General features: G+C 40.2%; 1 protein-coding gene and 1 long non-coding RNA gene across 2 annotated transcripts; one reads left to right on the top strand and one right to left on the bottom strand.

The window, feature by feature from the left end:
• The first annotated feature begins 3,015 nt into the window (after nt 1–3,015).
• LOC131248111 (uncharacterized) lies at nt 3,016–19,741 on the top strand. The gene is made up of 5 exons (XM_058248166.1): nt 3,016–3,331; nt 15,018–15,079; nt 18,205–18,295; nt 18,391–18,493; nt 18,584–19,741. Exons 1-5 carry the CDS (start codon nt 3,186–3,188, stop codon nt 19,340–19,342), a joined length of 1,161 nt encoding a protein of 386 aa, XP_058104149.1. The 5' UTR covers nt 3,016–3,185; the 3' UTR covers nt 19,343–19,741.
• Nucleotides 3,365–3,630, bottom strand: LOC131248112 (uncharacterized). Its single transcript, XR_009172144.1, has 2 exons — nt 3,486–3,630; nt 3,365–3,454 (listed from the first exon to the last, which is right to left on the bottom strand). It is a non-coding gene; the product is annotated as an uncharacterized LOC131248112 (long non-coding RNA).
• Nucleotides 19,742–20,185: the final 444 nt, after the last annotated feature.

The following is a 20,185-nucleotide window of genomic DNA, read 5'->3' as shown; positions in this document are numbered from 1 at the left end:
AAAAGATGGTTAGGCTTATAACTCTCAATTTAAATGTATCATTACCAAAAAATGATGCTCATTCGATTATTTTATTATAGGAACTGTGGTTGCTTATTGGATGGATAAAAATGAAAAATATTACATGATTTTTTTTCAACAAATAGGCGCAAGTGACTCACGAGCCATCATTATGCAAACAATCTAGTTTTTTTACTTGGTGAGGGTGGTTCTACGATCTAGATAGTTTGATATTATAAAATAATCAACACAATAAACATAGTCAGTTGAAATTAAGAAAACTCAATCCATATTGTTCCAAATATATGATTTATAGGAAGATAAAAAACAAATGAACAAAATGCGTGTGCCACCCATCCATAGTTGGAGATGTTCTTATTTATAGCCTCTTGGATTTGTGTACGATCATACTTTTTCATAGTAGTTGTGCAATCAAAGGAGATATCTTTTCCGAAATCAAGGTATTATCCTTAGCGGGATCATTGGCAGGGATCTCGAGGACCTGATCTCCCTCTGATGGGAGGGAGACCCTCCAATGATTAGTATTCGAGGAGATCGGAGTGAATGTGGTCGATCTCCGGGGTGTTACAAACCAAGCTGATCTGTCAACCGAAATGTTATAGTTGGCAACTGCTTCTCAAGATCTACGGTGGAGATCTCGGCACCCTTCTATATTAAAAGATCGAGTGGTCGGAGTTTGGAATAACTGGTCGAAGTCAACCAGAAGATACCGACCTCGAGGTTCAGTTTGGAGCTAACCTATCTTGGATATTAGACCACAATCGTGGTCGACTTTAACATGTACCGGTCTTCTCCGATAGTTCAATGATTCGTGAACTCACAAGCAGCTCGAACCTCTTTAGTTTTAGTCGATTTGGTAGGCTACTTGCTAGGTTCAACGGTTGGAGATGGAATCCTCACTTTGGGGGTGTGATAGTCTCGTCAGTATAGGTCGCTCTGGTCAGTCCTTTACTACTCATAACAAAGTCCCTTTACTGTAGAGCAATTCTCTATTTATAGTTGATAAGTGCGGTGGGTACATGGCAATCTTCATGCTAAGTAGATGCGTATTGTAGAGGGAATTTTATCCTGAACGTGTTGCGGTAATCTCCCAAGATCCTCGACGAAGATCTCGAAGAAATCTCTTTAATAATGTCTAAGTGGTCGAGAGTAGAAGAAACATGCAATAGGAGGTCGACTTGCCAACCCGAGTTCTCTGATGAGTTGTGGTTGAGTTTTCTCTTAACACTGGGTAGATTACCGACTTGTCCTTGAATGTCGTATCTAAGCACTGACACTGAGCTTCCTTTCTTGGTAGAACATAAGCGAAATCGGAAATGATCATCCTATTAATCTTATCGTACGGTGCAGGGGCTCTCTCGTAAGTTTACGAGCAGGGCATCATCGTTCCGATATGAGACCATGCCTTGGAGGCCCCCAAGAGGTCTGAGCATCAGTTAAGACATAGATGAGGCCATGGGAGAGATCGACGTCACACAACAAAGTGCAACAGATTATCCATTTTTAGTTATTGAGGAGCTCCTTAGTCATGACCAGTACTATCTGACCACGCGTTGTGCATAGATGTTCGAGCCGACCTCACACTTCACACACACACACATACCTCATGGAAAGTTCCCATGAGATCGAGATGTGTGGACCCCACTGTGATGCGTGTCGAACATCAACATCGTGCATTTGATGGGTCCCCTTTAAATTATGGGATATCCAAAAATTCAGCTATATATGGAACTCAGGTGGGCCATACCATCTAAAATTTGGTGGGCCCACCTAAAATTTGGATGCGTCTGAAACTTGGTTTGACCCCTCATCCAAGTGGGACACACATAATGGGTGAGCTGGATTTGTGAAACACACATCGGTAGGCCTAACAAATGATTATGAATGTTTTAATGGTGGGTAACCCCTCTCAAATTTCGTATGTGGTGTGGCCCACACAAGTCAGAGATTGACTTAAATTTTAAGCCCTAGGCCCACCATGGAATGGTGCATCTAACTGATGGGGTAGATTTTCAACACGCATCATGGTGGGGTGCACATAGCTGGACCTCATGGGAAGTTCCCATGAGCTCGACTGCGCGGAACCTTTTCCCTATACACACACACACAAACATATGCCCCTAGTCCACAGACAGGCACACACACACACAAACATATGCCCCTAGTGTCACACACACACACGCACACACAAACATATGCCCCTAATCCACACCCGGTCAAGGGTTCAAGTATCCATTAGTGGTGAAAGCCCACTACGGCACGTGCGTGCGTAAAAAAAAAAAGAAAAAAGAAAAAAATATGCCCCTAATCCACAAGTGTCAAATAATCCCCAGAGATTCTCGCCTAGTTGAATAGTTTGGACCATAACACCCAAGTTTGTGGGGCCACTATGATGTGACGTGTGTGTTGTATTTGCGATGTACATCTGCCTTGAGCTAAAAAATAATACAGATTTAAAGCTCAAGTGGACTGAACCACAAAAACAGTGGGGGACTGAACGCCCATTGAAGGAAATGTTTTAAATCCCACCGTGGTGTTTTATTTACCATCCAACCTGTTCCCAAGGCCACACAGACCTGAATGAAGGGTAAACACAAATAGAAGCTTAATCCCGAACTTATTTGGCCCCACGAAGTTTTCAACGGTGCGTGTTTAATCACCTCTGTTTCCTGCGGTGTGGTCCACTTCAGCTTCAGATTTGCATCATTTTTGAGCTCGTCTCATTTTCCACTGTTTTCCGTGGTGTGGTCCGCTTCATCTTAGATCTGCATCATTTTTGAACACGTCTCTTAAAATGAGCGGGCAAAATGGATGGACATGGATAAAACACTTATATCACAGTGGGTCCCACAGAGTTTGGGCCACGTCAGGCAATCCACTTCCGCTCATGTTAGGAAGTGAGCCAGAAATTAAGCTGATCCAAACCTCGAGTGGGCCACAACACGGTTACGGAACGAGAACCTATCCGGCGCCCACCGCGCTGTTTGTATGCCATCCAACTCCGTTAGAAGGGTAGAAAGGGCCAGAGCCTCCTTAGCAAGAAGTCGCGCAGGCGGGATTCCGGCTCGTTCCAGAGCGGCCCACCAATTTTGCCGTGAACGTGGTTGATAGATTTCCACAGAGAAAGAAGAGAAGAAAAGAGGGGAAAAGAAGGAGAGAAGGGAATGGAGGTAGCAGCAGCTGCAGCAGCTTCGCCCGTCCCGAACAGCAACGACACGAACGGCAGCACTCCACCTCGGCGCTCAAAGCAAACTCTCCGCGGCCTCAACAAGCCCAAATGCATCAAGTGCGGCAACGTCGCCCGTTCCAGGTCTCATCATAACCCTCACCCTTTCTTCCTTAAAAAAAAATAAAAATAAAAATAAAAATCCTGACGACTGCAAAACCCTACCCAGACCTCGTCGTTATGATTGTAGCTAGGGTTGCTTCTGGGCTGGGCTGGCCTGGCCCGGCCCCAGTCCCACCCGTTTTGGATGGAGGCCTCTGGGTCAGGCCTGGCCTCGTTCTTTTAGGGCTCGTTTGCCATCCTGGAATTTGAGTTTTACTGATGAATTCGTTTCCACGGAGCAAATTCCCTGAGACTTAGATTCTGTCAGTCATGTTTGCAGACCTGGATTTGGAAACTGTGGAATCCAGGACCTGTGGTTGGATACTGGGAAAGAATTAGGCCTGGCAACGGGCAGGCCTGAGGTGATTTAGACCTGGAATTTGAACTGGTCGGGTTGGCCCTGTTTAAAATTTTGCTTTTACTTGGCCGACGCCTGCCCTGTTATCAACCTTTGAATTGCCAAGAATTCTACTGTGTGTATTAATAGGAGAGGGAGGATGAAGAGGTAAATCAGATCAACTGTGCAAATGGGACTCACTTGTGCGGCATGTAAGACAATCATTGAGTTGTGCCCATAGTTAGACGGTCTTGACCCAAGAATAGGCAATTCCAGTCGTTAGGTGGCCCACTAAATTGCGTTGAGCTAAGTCCATTGATTAGTGCATGTACAATTTGATTGTAGCACATTGAGCTAGGTCATTGGTTATCACATCAGGTGGCTCACAAAAGTACGTTGAGCTAGGTCCATTGACTATATCTTGTGTGCCAGTTGATTGCGTGGACGTCTACCATGCCATGTGCTAGTTTTACCAAGTACAAAACAATTATGTGAATAGGAGTGGTTCATCTAAGACAAGGGAAAGACCTCAGAGAAGATCTACAATTGGGAACTACCTCCTCTTAGAACCAAACTATCACTATATTCATTCATTTCTTACTTCTTTCAAAAGTAGGACAATCCAAGGGGTTGTGGTTTTTTTTTTTTTCCCTACCAATTGGGGCCCTCCCTTCACCAAGGCGGTGAAAATTATAGATGGAAGCTCCATGGGCAATATAGGGAAATCTAGGATTGGAGGTGTCATAAGGGATGATGAGGTTCTGATTTACATCAGTGTTTGCTGGTTGCTAGCATTGGTCTCAATTTAGTTAAAATGTTGGCAACTAAAGTTCGCGTGAATCTATAATCTATTTCCTAGCCTCTAATTAGCTGAAGGTGACTAAAGAGCACAATAGCATGGGTTGTTGGCAAGTATCTCACTTGTTAGAAATTTCATCCATTGGTAAATGAAATTAAGACATGATTATCTTGGCTGATGCAATCACCCCACATTCCACACGTGTGCACAAAAAAGGACCTACTTTCCCTTTTTAGGCCATCCTTACTTTCTTTTTTCTTTCAAATCTCTACATTAGGAAATATCTTTACTTTTCTTTTCTTTTAAATCTCTTCATAAGATAATATCCTTTGATATCTTTATATTAGGCAAGAAGAAATCTTAAATTTTCTTATTTAAGTGGTTCCTTATTTAGTTAGTTTTCTATTTTCCAGATCTTTACTAGCTTGGAATTTTATTTTTATATTTCCATAGTTTTTATTGCAGATTGCTAGTACTGATTTGAAATAAGGCCTAGGCCTATGGAATAAGATGGTTGAATGATATTATCTTTTATGAAAATTCTCTTGATTTCTATATGGTAATTGTTGAAGGGGGGAACTGATCTCTAGTTTACGATTAGAAGAATGTTGAGCTCGCTCACAGTCTTGCATTCGTGGTTTTTAGCATTCGGCTAGAGGATTGTTGGGTCTCTTTCCCCACAATCTCTTTATTCTTTTCTTTGATTTATTTGCTTCCTCATTTGGGGTTTGCATTAATTGGTATCGAGCCAACTTCTGCTCTTGGGATTTTCTCCTCTTCCCCATCTTCTTCTTTCCCCAATTTTTGTCTCTATATTCATCCCAAACCTACCCTTAATTACTTGAATTAACCTATTAATTCTGCCATTCCAACACAAACCATTCTTAGAAGATTGGAGAACCCATACCTTATCATACACCTAACCTTCCCAAAACCTTTTTCAATGCCCTATATATAAAAAAACCCCATCAGAGACTCAGACACATCAAACCTTGACTGTATCCATTTCTAACCCTACCAAATCTTAATCCTGTTCCAACCAAGGTATTACCATTACCTCTACGATATGGATTGTAATGGTCGTTACAACTCCCATAACAGCCGTTATAGTCTCTCTCTCTCTCTCTTTAAATTGAAAAAATTGAAAAACTTGTAATTGACCGTTGTAGTAGTTACGAATCAGTTTTTTTCCCATATCGGCCATTACGACCATTATGACCTCGTAACGTGTAATGGTTGCTACTGTTACCATTGTTGTCAAATGCGATCGCATACCGTTACAGTAGTTACGAATCAAATTTTTTTTTTTCCCATATCGGCCATTACAACCGTTATGATCTCATAATGTGTGATGGTTGCTACTGTTACCATTGTTGTCAAATGCGATTGCATATGCGCATACCGTGGCAAGTATGCCATTGCATACTTTTATATGCATCCAATATGCTATCGCATATGCGAGTACGCGATCGCATAGCAGAGTATGCGATCGCATATTTCCCAATAGCCAGAGTGGAAGCAATTTTTTAATTATTTTTTTATTTTTTCAATTTGGAGAACTTTTGCCTATAAATAAGCACTCATATCCCCTCCATTTTCACTATTCTTTACTCCAAAGCTCTAAATCTCTGACTCTAATCTCTCTACAATTATTTCAAGTATGTTTATTTTTTATATTTTATAAGTTGTGCTTATTTTTTGTAAATTAAGTTGTAAGTTATAACTTGTAAGTTGTTTCAAGTTAACCATTTATCAATAAAATTTCTTTGTTTGAAGTTTATAATAATTAGTTCTCTTTTAATGTAGCCTAATTGTTTTGTTAAAATTTATATAATATAATATAAGTAATTAAATATATAACTTAATGAAACACTCAACCTATAATGAAATAAGTAAAATAACCCAATCCAATCATGTGTACTAATTAGGCAAGTTTTTCCTATTTTTTAAGAAAATTTTCAAATTTTTTCCTTTTTAATTTTTTTTTATTATTATATAAAAAATATGCCATGGCATATGTGATTGTGCGATCGCATATGCTGCGATCGCATACAATTGCATATGCGATTTGACAACACTGACTGTTACCTTTATGTAAAGACTCTTATGACATACCATGCTTTCAACCCATCAATTCCCTTGCCTTTTTTATTTTCCTAATCTTCCCCAAAACCCATGCTAAACCCCCAAAACCCATAGATCTATAACTCAAGCCTAAAGTTAAGCCTATATACCATCATGTTCATTCTTGGGGATGTCGTTGAATAGGGAGATGTTTATATGCCTCATACAATTATCCTTATTCAGACACCCATACCCTTCCATAGCCATCGCGTTATTCTTATTCAAGTTACTCTAGTGATCAAAGATCATCCTTTGTATCACCTCAAGTCATGCCCATCTTCTTATGTGCCTTATGGTGATTCCTTTCAACACCTCTCTCAATTTTATGAACGATTTCAGCCACATGTCTGTTATTTGAAAGCCTCTTATTGCATGAAAATGTCAGCTATGGCTAAGAATGTTCAAGAGACGTGAGCGGAGAATCCGCGGGAACTAAAAAAGAAGATTGGAGCGTTCAAGGAAGATATTGCAAAAGAATTCAAGGAATTCAAGGAGGTGGTTAGAGCTTGCTTTGAGCCCTTGATTGAACCGGAAAAAGCAATATGGGTTTCAATCTATTTTATCTGGACTTTCTAGGGATGATGTGGCCGTAGATAGTGTGGTGATCCAAGAGCAACCCTCCTTTGGATTGCTTGATGGATCCATGGATGGAGATGGATAAATGGCTAGATCGGAGGAAGTTTTAATCAAACCAAAAGATCAATTGGCGGATGATCCCATTGAAGAGATTGAAGGTTTAACAGATATGGACGATCCGATGGTCGAAGAGATGGATACTTTCACAATCACCATAGTGCCAACTTAATGTCAATCATGACCCACAGATCAAAAGCTAACTTTGACAAATGGGTCACAATCGACGTCTAGTACATGGAGGAGCGCCAAGATGTGAAAGAAAGGATGACACATATTTCAAAGCTGTATTATTCATAAGTTGCATGTCAGGCATGTACGTCTTCACCATCAATTGCCAATGAAACCGAGAAGACACTTCAAATGTGGATCTTTTGCAGAAGATTATGAAAACCAATTTAAACTTGAGGACTAGTTTTTTTAATTTTTATTTCTATTTATTTATTTATTTATTATTATTATTATTTTTAAAGCCGAGTAGAATTGAATATACGAGAACTTCATTCAGGTGGCCTCAGTGGTCACTTTGGTATGAACAAAACAACCGCCCTGGTTGGCGACCATTTCTATTGGCTGAGTTTGAAGAAAGATGTTAGAATTATTATTTGTTAATGTCGTGTGCCAATTGGGTAAAGGTTATCGAAGATAGCCCATTTCATTCCTTGTAAGAAGACATCGGATGCTATGCACATCGCTAATGTTTGTCTTGCAAGAGGTGGTTTGATGGGAGACATCAGAGGACCTACTCGGGTGTACCAGAGACAGAGATGAGCACTTACATCAGCGTGACTTTCTTTGTGGACGGGAGACGAGTTCCAGATGGGGCCCGTCGGACCATTTTAAAGACCCCACATGCATTGGATGTGCATCAGGAAGACCCCACTTTGGGATGATGCATGTGGGCTGCTTAGGAGACCATTTTAGTCATATGATTTTTATGTCGTGTTGATCCGACCATTGGATCTTGTCGATCAGGCCATCGGGCCGCCATATCTCTAAGATCTGGGCCCCTTTGACTCTGATCTTGCTTTATGTTTTATTTTTTATTTTTTATTTTTATGATTTATTTGATGGTTGAGATTGATAATAAGTGTTTTAGTTTTCTTATTTTGGATGATGAGTCATTTCACTTAAGTTAGTGACATAGTTGTAATTATTTCATTCTTAAATTTAGGTTGTGCATAACCTTAATGTCATATTCCATTCTTAAATCTGAGTTGGGTCATGGCGGTTTGGGTTGGTTAGTCGAGCCTAGCCCATTTATAATTACATGGGTTGGGTCACGCATGATGAATTTTTAAGGGGGTCAAGTTGGGTCAGGTTGGAGGGTAATGAGTTGTGGGTTGGGTTTGGGCAAGGTGTTCCATAACAATAACGGTGGCCGTAACAGCTACAACCATTCTTCTTCTTCTTTTTTTGAAAAAAATCTGTTTCGAGTCTTTCGGCCTTATTACAGACTGTTACGGGGTTGTTACAGGCAACTGTTATGGCTATTTCAGCCCCATTAAGCGCAATGGTTACCGTTACATAACTTTTTTGGCATACCTTGGGTTTGGGCAAGGGCAAGAAATTTTCATCCGCTTAGTAAATGAATCGTGCTTGTGCTGAGCCCGACCCAAACTAGACCCATTTTGATGGGGACATCATGCGCACACGCGCACTCACGCCGCCCCCCTTACGCACGTATATACGTAGAAGGAGGACCCCACCCTCGATCTGGCTTGATGACGACGTCCAGGGAGGGCCTCCTAGCTAGAAGTCAAGTTTTTGTTCAGAAAAGTGGCCCGATAGTCAAGAAAAGCCCACCATGGGATCTCATGATTGTGGCCCACTCGTCGGATTGGTTTTATACCTTAGGCTTTACTTATTGTTATTATTTAGAACATCATGAATGCTTTAGATTTTCTTATTTGGTTTTTATTTTAGTTTACTTCATCGCCAAGTAATAGGTGTCGCACATGGTGCGAATTTTTGGGTATAGGGTTCTCCCTATAAATAGGCACCCCTTGTAGTTCTTTTCATTCATTGAAGTTAATAAAAAATTTCTGCTTTATTTTTCTGCTCTCTTCGTGAGTTGTGGAAGAATTCAAAAGTGGGTGCGAAGCCCTCCCTTTGCAAAAGGCTAACTACCGTGGTGTGAAGCCACATCGATCCCAATTCACCCCCATCTTCCATCATCTTTTTTTCCATCTTCTCCCACCATTCGTACTTCGAACTTGTCCTTTTGTTGCATCAGATTTCTTCATTACAGCAGGTTTCCAGATTTTGGCCCGCAGGCGAGCTGAAACTTCGGCGGAGCACCACGCACAAACCGTACATCGGATCGAGCTGAGATTTGAGGGTTTTGGAGTCCATTCCTGGCCGACCGGGGCCAAGGTGACATTTTTCTAAATAGTGGGCCCCACACACGTGCGGCCGGGATCACACGCACGTCCGTCTGAGCCATTGTTGCTGTCCACACGCAGGATCATCTTTTGGCTCAGGTTTTTTATCCTCTTTTATCCTCTCATAGTCGTTTTTCATGAATCCTAACCCTAGATTACATGATCCCTAATTGATTTGCCCCTTTTTATGACCTTAGGGTTCCTTGAATTGAAATTAGGGAATCCCTTGGATTATGGACTGATTTTTATGCATGAGTAGTTGATTTTATTTCCCTTTGACATCGTTTGGTTTATAATTTTTATTGGTCCAGTCCTAGCCTGTGTCAGCTTGGACCTGCATAGATTCCCCTTTCTAATTGAATGTTTGGATTTTCATGTGGGACGTGGAATTTGTGTGATTGTTTCTGAATTGGTAGGATCTAAGCCTGAAATCTTGCATATCATATTTAATTTTCCATGTCCTGCATCACATTTCCACCCCTAATACTGAATGTTACATGAATATGAACTAGAACAAGAGATCTAGGAATACATACCTATTCTAGATGATGGTTTTCACCTTTAGCTGCTCCTATGGATCTTCAATTAGCCCAATAATCAGCAAGAAATTACAATAAAAACAATTAAAGAGAATATATGGAATCACTCCACACAAAGCTCTATGGAATCACACTGAAGGGTTCTAGAAGAATATCTCCTCTTTTTTGAATCTTATTGCAGGAAACAAGAAGAAACTAATTTCTATTCATATAAAAAAATCATGTTGTTAAGATTGGTGACCAAGAATTACCCCAAAATGACCATTTTTTATATCTTTGGTCGATGTGGTGTGGTTCCCCCACCCTAGCCGAATCTTTCCCTTCTCTATTCGCTATTAGTATGAACCCAAACATTTTGGTGGGTGACTGTTTTGTAGAGGAAGGAGTTTGTCTTCCCCCTTTTCTGTAGAAATCTTTCCAATGCTGAAATCCAGGAGTTTACTCTTCTTCTCTCTCACCTATAGGATTTTTTGCCATCCTCTGATCTAGAAGACTCTCTTTGCTGGTCGCTGGCGGGTTCAAGCCTTTTCTCTGTTTGGTCGCTTATAGATCTCTCTCAGCCTTTTTGGTCTCTTCTGCTTGTTGTCACATGGGTTCTTTGTAGTTTTGTGGAGTGTCCCCAAAGGTCGTGGCGTTTGGATGGCTGGTGGGCTGGAACAGAGTTCTGATGATGGATAATCTAAGAAAAAGAGGATTGTCACTCCCAAATGTGTCTCCTTTGTCTCAGGGTGAAGGAGACAGTGGATCATCTCTTTATTCACTGCCCTTTCTCTTCGGATATTTGTGGAGTGTCCATTGTTTGGCTGGAGTGTCGTGGGCCATGCCTAATTCTGTACACGATCTTTTTTGCGGTTGGCATGCGAACCTAGGAGGAGCCTAAGTAAAAAGGAAATGGCGAATCCTTCTCTTGGCAGTATTGTGGGCTGAAAGGTATAACCAATGCTTCAGGAACCTCAATATATCTTCGGCTGGGGTGTTCTCGAGAGTGTTAATTCTATTTAGGGTTCTTCTTGCTATTTTTGGGACTGGTTTTTGTATTTCTTTTCCTTTTTCTTTTATCTTCTCCCCCCTTCTGCTTAATAAAATTCTCATCTGAAAAAAAAAAATAAAAATCATTTGTGGGGAGATTGAGAAGGATGTTGCTCATAGAGTTAGAACTGGCTGGATGAGGTGGAGATGTGCCTTTGGAGTTTTATTTGACCACTGCATACCGATCAAACTTAAGAGGCAGAATTTATAGGATAGCCATTAGACCAGCCATGCTTTATGGGCCAAATTTTTGGATATTGAAGGAACAACATGTTCATAGGGTGAGCACAGCTGAGATGAGGATGTTGATATGGATGAATGGCAAGATGAGAAGGACAGAATTAGAAATTGAATGCATCTGAGGTTACTTATGAGTTACACAAAAAGACAATAGGATGAGGGAATTAGACTTTTAGATGGTTCAGCCATGTGCAACAAAGACCAAGAACTACTCTAGTTAGGAGTGAGTTGGTTCAACTTGGAGGCTTTAAATGGCAAGGGAAAAAGAATCCCAAAAGGGAGGCAGTAAGAAAAGACCTAATGAACTATGGTTTAATTGAGGATATGGTCCTTGAATTTGATAGAGTTGAGTGGTGGAACAGGATTGATGTAGCTGACCCCAATTAGTTGGGATAAGACTTGGATGATAATGATAAGACCTGTATATATTAAAAATATAGCCAAATCATAAAGTCCAACCATCAACAAAAGAAGCCAAGTGTTTTAGCCCAAGTAACTTATCTATTTTGTCTCTGTTTGCAATGAAAGACAACGAGCAAAATTAGGAAACTGAATATGAGTAACCATGCTAAACCACCGTATATTCCAACCATATGAAGCTATATCAGCGAGTCTATATGCCAACCATATGGCATATGTATGTTGTAAGTTTTGTATAAAACCTCCAAGATGCCGCTCAGTTTGTAAAAAAAGATGGCATAAAGGCCATCCAGTTTGCCAAAAAAAAGAAAATCTTAGTGTATGGGCCCAAAGGAGTATCCAATTGGCATATTTGTCCACCAGTTGATCTTGTAGGCCCCATAGGACATGTAGACAGTTGGGACGTCTGTTGGATCTGTTTTACCCACAGTCCAATTGGTCATCGGTTGGCAGTGGGGTCCACTGTGGACTTTACTTGACAGATTGTATGGTCTTGCATCAATATCCATTGCTGCCTCTTCAATTATCTTTGTGATAGTACAAAAGGGCATCAGGGTGAGCCACAAGGCAGAATGAGTTCTAAGGTCTCCTCGCATTATGAAGAAGCTTAAGTTAGATTTTTGTCTATGCATGGAACACTTAGATGCTTCTTTCCTATTAATATATTGTGATTATTGTGGAGTGTGCTGATTCATAGTTTGAGAACTAAGGCAGCCCCAAATAGTTGGGATAAGGCTATGGTGATTATGATGATTGCAATGGTGATGATGATGAACTTCTATTTCAATGCATACCTAAATAGTGACAGGAGCTATTCAACTATGTATTGCACTTGCTGAGGATGATGATGGGGTGTAACGGAAGTGGAGGCATCATCCTGTAGTGGCAAAAGCTATTGGGAATGAGAGAGAAGGCATCGAATTGTTTGCGTTCAAGCTCACTAGTGCACAAAGGCTAGTGGTGTGGAAGATGACGGGGATGCTCTTGGGTTAAGGTGTTGGAGAGTTACGCTTAAGGCCCATTTGGTAGCTCAAAAAGTTGTGTGCTAGTTGCTCTTGTCAACAAAATCCGATCTTTGGGTGGTTATTCACGATTTGTCTGCATTCATCTTGGCACAAGAATCAAGTTAATAGAGATACTCTTCTTCATGAAGGAGAACTTAGTCGAGATAGTAGAATTTCTACAATATGCAGAATAAGTTGTGTTCATCCCCATTTCCATTTGGTACATCATAGGACAATGATTGATGTTGCTAAATTGCTAATGCACCACATGTGACAATGTCCCACATATGCCACCATCCGTTTTTGAAATGCCTCTCATTTGCCATAAATCTTCACTCACCACACATGTGCCACTTGCTAATGCGCACATGCGACACCATCCATCTTTAGGTGCTCTAGATGTGCATCATGTGATGCCATCAATCTTCATGTGCCTACCACTGTCAATCTACGTAAGCCTCATGTGTCCATATGTGTAATGTGACAGACGTTACATGTGCTTGTTCATGCATTCTTATTCCAGGGTGTTTGACAAACAACATGAGGATAAACATTATAGGCATGTTCAGGACAGGTGTGCATGCAAACCTGCCCAATATAGCTTTTGCTGCTACCAAATGGGCCCTTAGGCTATGGATGATGAGAATCCTTGAGGGGCATTTGAATTTCGCATGTGCGGTTGGAAAAATGAATCTAATGGTCCAATTAATTGTCAATCAGGGTCAATCGATTAGATCCAGTCCATTTGGATGGTTAATCTGTTCCATAACATCCATCTCGACTCTTTATCTGATCTAGATGTTTGATCAGGTGAATCTGAACCCTTAATGTTCTCTAAATCTTCAAGATGGTTCAATATACATGAATTTTATTCCGAATGGTTGGATGGACCTGACTTGAATTGGCCAACTATGGTGTATAATCTGGGCCTTGATGAAAAGATTGGATGGCCTAGATTCATCACATAGCCTTCAGTAAAGCACATAAATACCTTAGGCTTAAGGGCCGAGTCCCCTCAGGCTCAATGAGAAAGGAAGCTTTGAGAACCGCTGTAAGTCTATCTCATGCACATTGAACAACAATGTTATGAAGCATTGCTATTTCTTATAAATATATTAGTTAAAAATTTTGTTTGATATCATTGAACTTACGGTAGTTCAAAATGTTATCCAAGAATTTTAGCATATGACTAATTCTAAAATTTTATGCTTTCTTGCCTTAAAAAAAGACCTTTAAAAAAAAATAAAAATAAAAATTATAAAGTGCTTTCTAATAAAACACCTTGAAGTTGAAACAAAGTGTTTGTTTCTTGTAAATTTTGAGAAGGCCAGCCTTATGTTGTTCATGGTATTGGTTTGATGTTGGGAGAGTCTCCAGAGAGGTTGTCTCAACTGTTGTAACTTTGCATACAATGATTAGTTCATCTAATTAGTTGGGGTCCTTTTTGGAGTTTTCACATTCATATTTTGAATAGCTTTGTGACCTAGTGGTAGGATATCTTCTGCTCATGGCTTCACTCTTACTTCTTCAGTCTCCTCTCTCTTCTCTTTTCCACCACCAGCTGCCGCTATCTTACCTCTGTATATCTTTTACTCCAACTGTATTATTTTCAGTTTCTTTTGGTTTTCAAATCCATGTGCAAATGGAAGATTTGAAATGCAATAACTGATCAACGGTTTTATATCATTTGAATATCATTCCAAATGACCATATTCATTTTCCCACCGTTTCTCTTCTTAGTTGTTTGTTTTATCAATCTTTTCTGCTGGCACTTCTGGGTTGCATATCAGACAACACCATGAGTTTCAGATGTGCTTCAGCAACCCTTGGCATGACCATCAAGACTTTTCTACAGGGATGCTTGCCTTTACCTATTAAACTGTTTCGGTTTCTATGCCTGTTCAAATAAATAAGTACATAGAATAGCTTTATTTTGAATTCTGAATCTTCCTTTGCTTTCCGATTTAAATGTTTTCCAATTTGCGGTTTTTATTTTTTGCAAGCATGGGCCATCACAAAAGCCAAGCATGGAATTCTTCTCTTTAAGCTGCAAAACATAACATTTTCTCTATGATTCTCATGGAGCCTTTTCTACTGTAGACATGTTCAGAGATGGTAATACATTCAAATGAAGGACACATTCGTTGTTGGTGATGCAGGTGCCCATATCAGTCATGCAAGAGTTGCTGTGCAAAAGCTGAAAATCCATGTTATATACATGGTAAGCATGCTCTTGTTAGTAACAAAGAGATGCCTTTTTTTTTTTAAAAAATGACCCCTTGGAACACATGTTGGACACATTGATATGGCTATTAGGTGAAAATCTAGTCTGTCTCATTTATTGGCATCATTTACATACTATATATATAGCATATATATACAAGTGCTTCTGATTTTTTGAACTAAAACATGGATAATAATATCTTTCAATGTTATTATATAATTGTATGCATTAAAAGCAATAGAGGGTACTAGTAAGAGCATAGAGATAGAAGTAACTATAAACTCGACGACATTGGCGACCATAGGTACTTTTGTAGGATTAGGATATTTGAAGTGAAAGAATCTTTGAGAAAAATGAAAATAGGAAAGGTCCTCAAACCGGATGGCATGCCAATGGAGGTTTAGAAGTGTATAGAAGATATTGGGTTATTTTGGTTGACAAATTTGTTCAACAAGATTATAAGATTGAAGAAAATGCTAGACGGATGGAGGAAAAGTATTGTGTTACCTATTTATAAGAATAAAGGAGACATACGGAGCTGCACTAACTATCGTGGGGTTAAACTTATGGGTCTGGTGCGGACATTAGTGGTGCACCCTTTAGAGTGTATCAGAGGAGGTGGTGTCGCCGACAGAGTACCGGAGCGGATGAGTTGATGTGGATGGACGTTGGGTCTGTCGGACCCATTTTCTGACGTGCTACGAGTGCAGGAGTGGCATGACTGCACCCTGACCATAGATCCATGGGTCAGATTTCACACCCTACCACACGGGTGTTTTAGTTTTAGGCGTTTTTGTTCTTTTTTCTTATTTCAGAGGCTTTATTGCGCATTCTTTAACCTGATTATACATGCATCTAGGATTAGGTCATCACATGTCCCTGCATCAGGGTCATACTATGAAACTTTGGGAGAGTGATTGAACAAAGAATAAGGCATGAGACGAATGTATCAGAAAATTAGTTTGGTTTCATGTTAAGGAGATCTACCACCGAAGCTATTTTCCATCTTTAGACAATTGATGGAGAAATTTAGGGAGAGGAGGAAGGATCTCCACATGGTCTTTATTGACTTAGAGAAACTTATGATTTTTAATAGAAAGCTTAAATAGGGTCCTTAGGGAATTAATCTTGCGGGTATTGAGAGACAAAAGAGTTTTGAGAGGATATATTGACATGATTAAGGATATGTATGAGGGAGCATTGAAAACGTGATGAACACTAATGGAGAGACAAGTGAGTTTCCAATTATTGTAGGCTCGCACTAGGGATCGACATTGAGCCCGTTCCTTTTCCCACTGGTTATAGATGAGTTAACGAGCATTTGCAAGGAAAAAATCCTATGGTGTATGTTGTTTGCAGATGACATATTGATTAATGAAGGAGGGCATAAACTCAAAGCTAGATTTATGGAGAGGTGCTTTAGAACTCTTAAGGATTTAAAACTGGTTTAGACTAAAATGGTGTTGTGTGGAGTACAATTTTTAGTGACAATGGGAGTGGGAATGAGGAATTAGTAAACACTGAAGTTTCCCAAAATGACCACTTTCATTATCTTGGGTTGATACTTCATAAGTGGAGAGATTGAGAAGGATGTTGCCCAAAGAATTCAAGCCAGGTGGAAGAATTGGAGATGTACCTCTCAAGTTTTATGTGATTGTTGTGTAGTACTAACAAAATTGAAAGGGGAATTTTATAGGATGTCTATAAGCAATGCTTGCGATACTGATAATATTGGCTGATATTATTGACATCTCACCTTGGTGATATGAAACCCACAGGAAGTTGTAGTACCTTTGGATATCAACGATATTATCGCAATGTATTGCATTGTATCCATGATGTCTCATCGATAAAAAGATACCGACAACAACACTTGGGTTTTTTGAAAAGATTAAAAAAAAAACTTGCAACCCCCGCTCCCCCCCAAATCCATTTCTTAGATTTGTAAATGATATGTATTGATTTTGAATATAGTTGCATCACTTCTGTTAGACATTGCATAGTTTAGGACTATACAAGGGAAACTTATTATCTGCACTTGTTTTTTGAGATATTTGATTCTAAATGTGTAATGATGTTATTTTCAACATCCCTTGAAGTTTCATTGAAAAATTCGACAAATTTCCTAATGATGTTTTCTTAAACATCCCCTGAAGTTTCATTGAAAAATTCGACAAATTTCCCAATGTTATCCAAAAACAGCTAAACATTATGCAATACATCCAATATTTTCCCATGCAATAACCGATATGTTTCAATATCTCAGAGGTGTGATACATCCATCAATACCGATATTGAAAACATTAGCTATAATAAGACTAGCCATGTTTCATGGGTTGGAATGTTGGGCTGTTAAGTAACAACATGTCCATAGGATGCGTATAGCTGAAATGAGGATGTTGAGATGGATGAGTGGCAAGACAAGGATAGAATTACAAATGAATGCATTCAAGGGAATTTAGTAGTACCAATAGGTAACAACATGAGGGAAGGTGGACTTGGATGGTTTGGTCATGTGCAACGGAGACCAAGAACTGTGCCGATTAGGAGCGAATTTGTACAAGTTGAAGGCTCTAAAAGGGCAAGGGGAAGGCCCAAAAGGATGTGAATGGAGAGTAATCGGTATGAGACTTGATGATCTATGGTCTAACTGAAGGTATGGCTTTTGATAGAGTGGAATGGTGGAAAAGGACTATTGTAGCTGACCCTAGTTAATTGGGATAAGTCTTAGATGATGATGATGATATAGTTGTAAGCATGTATCATCATGACGAGTTCTTAGTATTTTATCCCTGAGACCTTGTATCTATCATGTCGAGTTCTTAGCATGTTATCCCTGAGACCTTGTATCTGTATCTAACATAAGGTATATGTCCACGCACATGTACTAACACTAATGAAGAATGATTTACCACCTGTCCAGCATCTGAACACAGTATCATGTAACTTGTATAGTGTTTGAATGCAGCAACTTTCATATCATACATGTACTGCTAGAATATTTGAAATCAATGCAGTGGATCCGAATTTTCATTCTTGTGCTGAGGTTCACTCAGGAATTCTTTATGCATGTCTCTTGATGATGACTTCTGTTTTCCATGTTTTATTGTTTGGCATCAAAGTTCTCAAACAGAATTCCACTTTGCCGGACAAGCCACCATCTTCAGGCTCTCCTTTGTTCGATCAATCGTCCTCTGACGTGTCTACCACAGGGTAAGTTGTAGTGTTCAGCACATCAGAAGTAGAGATAGAACCCCAAATGCTGCTTGGAATTCTTCTCCTGATTTGATATCTTGACTTGGTGTTAGGTCTTCTCTAAGGGTCTCCTCACTTCGGCAACTTTCCAACAATTTTGCACAATTCAATAGAGCTCATATTCCTCTCCGAGCAAGGAGACCGTTGTCACGGAAGGTCTGTGTTGCGCTTATTTTCACCTGTTCCCAGCCTATATCTTGCAGGTGGCTTTGCTAGATTTTGGCTGAATGTGGGATTTTGTTTCAGGATGCTGCAGCTATAAATGCGTGGAGGTTTTCCAAGTTGAAAGATCACAATGACAGTAACGTTGAAGCTGAAAACGAAGCATTCGACAGGTACATGCAGAATGTTAGTTTACTGGAGGAAGCATTTTTTGTCGATCCTTCTTCAGAAGGACTTGCACCAGATGGCCCACTTACTGGACTGGAAGCTACCACTTCTGGCGTGGATGAGCCCTTCAAAATGATATCAGGTATGAAGGCAAGGCTAAAATCAAACATTGAGAGAGCAGATAACTTCAGGAAAAGATTACGAGATCTTGTTGACCAAGGGTTGAGGAAGTTACAGAGAAGTGAGTTTGACGATGAGGGGAGGTTGGCAAGTGCAGAAGATTCCAAGAGTGAGAAAGAGCTTAGAAGGCCCCAAAAGGCAGACAAATGGTGGTGTGAAAGGTCTGCCGCAGTAAATGATCTTCTTGATAAATTGACCAAAGCCCGAACCATGGATGAACTGAAGGTCTGCATGGAGACTAAGTTACCATTGTTTGGTTGGAATGAATCCGCCGATTCTTTGGCCTTTGAAGAAGCTGTTTCTCATGAAAATGAGGACGGTCAGACGTCATATGGCCAGAGTGCTGGAGATACATCAATACCCAGACAAGAATCAGGATCATCTTCATCGTCATTATCTCTACCAAATCTGTGCAGGGCGGTTGAGATCAATCAAGAGGCTCTTTCCAATATCAACACGGACTTCTCTTCACTCGATAAAATAGCTGATCTATGACAATGGGTGAAATTGTAGAATGGAAACTTAAATGAGGTGGGTCGTCCTATGTTGATATTGTAGCGATTGATTTGCCTCCAGATTTCAGGGGAGCAGCAGCATCGGAAATTGCCATTGGAAAGAAGTAGAACAAATGTTTTGTAGGTGTTCGATATCATGTAGCATTGCGGGGCTGAGTAGCAAAGGAAATGGCAGCGCTGTCTTGGTTTTATTTTCTTTTACTCCTTAGTTGAATGTATCATTCTAAGCTCCTGATTTTTCAATGGGGAGTTACAAACATGGAGAAAAAAGTAGGCCCATGTACCACAATTAATGGGTATAGTACGGATTTCTCAATAGCATCCTCTTAAATGACATTGGTCCACATAAATCAATTGATCAATCTGTGGTTCAGTTTAATCCGTTTAATCTGTATTGTGATGATAGATGATGTTGGTAGGAGTTTATGCAGTTTTTGCAGTTTGCAGCAGCACGGAGTAGATAAGAAAGCTCCTGTACCTGTCTCATTATATTGGTAAAAATCACCCCATGGAGATGCTCAGATTCCCTATCGTTTCGATGCGGGAGCTTAATGTTATGTTACCCTCAACACAGCACATTAGCTGCAGTAGACAGGTGAGATCTGCGGCTGTAAATGGACTGGGTCTGGGCCAACAAAAATCACAATTTTGAGTAGGGCCAGCCTGATGGTAGTTCAAAATCGGGGCGAAAACTGTCCCAGGACTCTTCCATTTACAGGCCTACACCCCATGGCAGTTTGTGCAAAGTGAATCCACTGCCCAATGGTATCTATGGCTGGGGAGCAGATTAGGTGCGGCCCCAGCCTCACCCAAGATGGTGTGG

Source organism: Magnolia sinica, chromosome 6 (assembly GCF_029962835.1).
Source record: "Magnolia sinica isolate HGM2019 chromosome 6, MsV1, whole genome shotgun sequence".
Taxonomy (NCBI): Eukaryota; Viridiplantae; Streptophyta; class Magnoliopsida; order Magnoliales; family Magnoliaceae; genus Magnolia; species Magnolia sinica.
The sequence above is the reverse complement of the archived record's forward strand: the minus strand, read 5'-3'. Positions and strand labels throughout refer to the sequence as shown.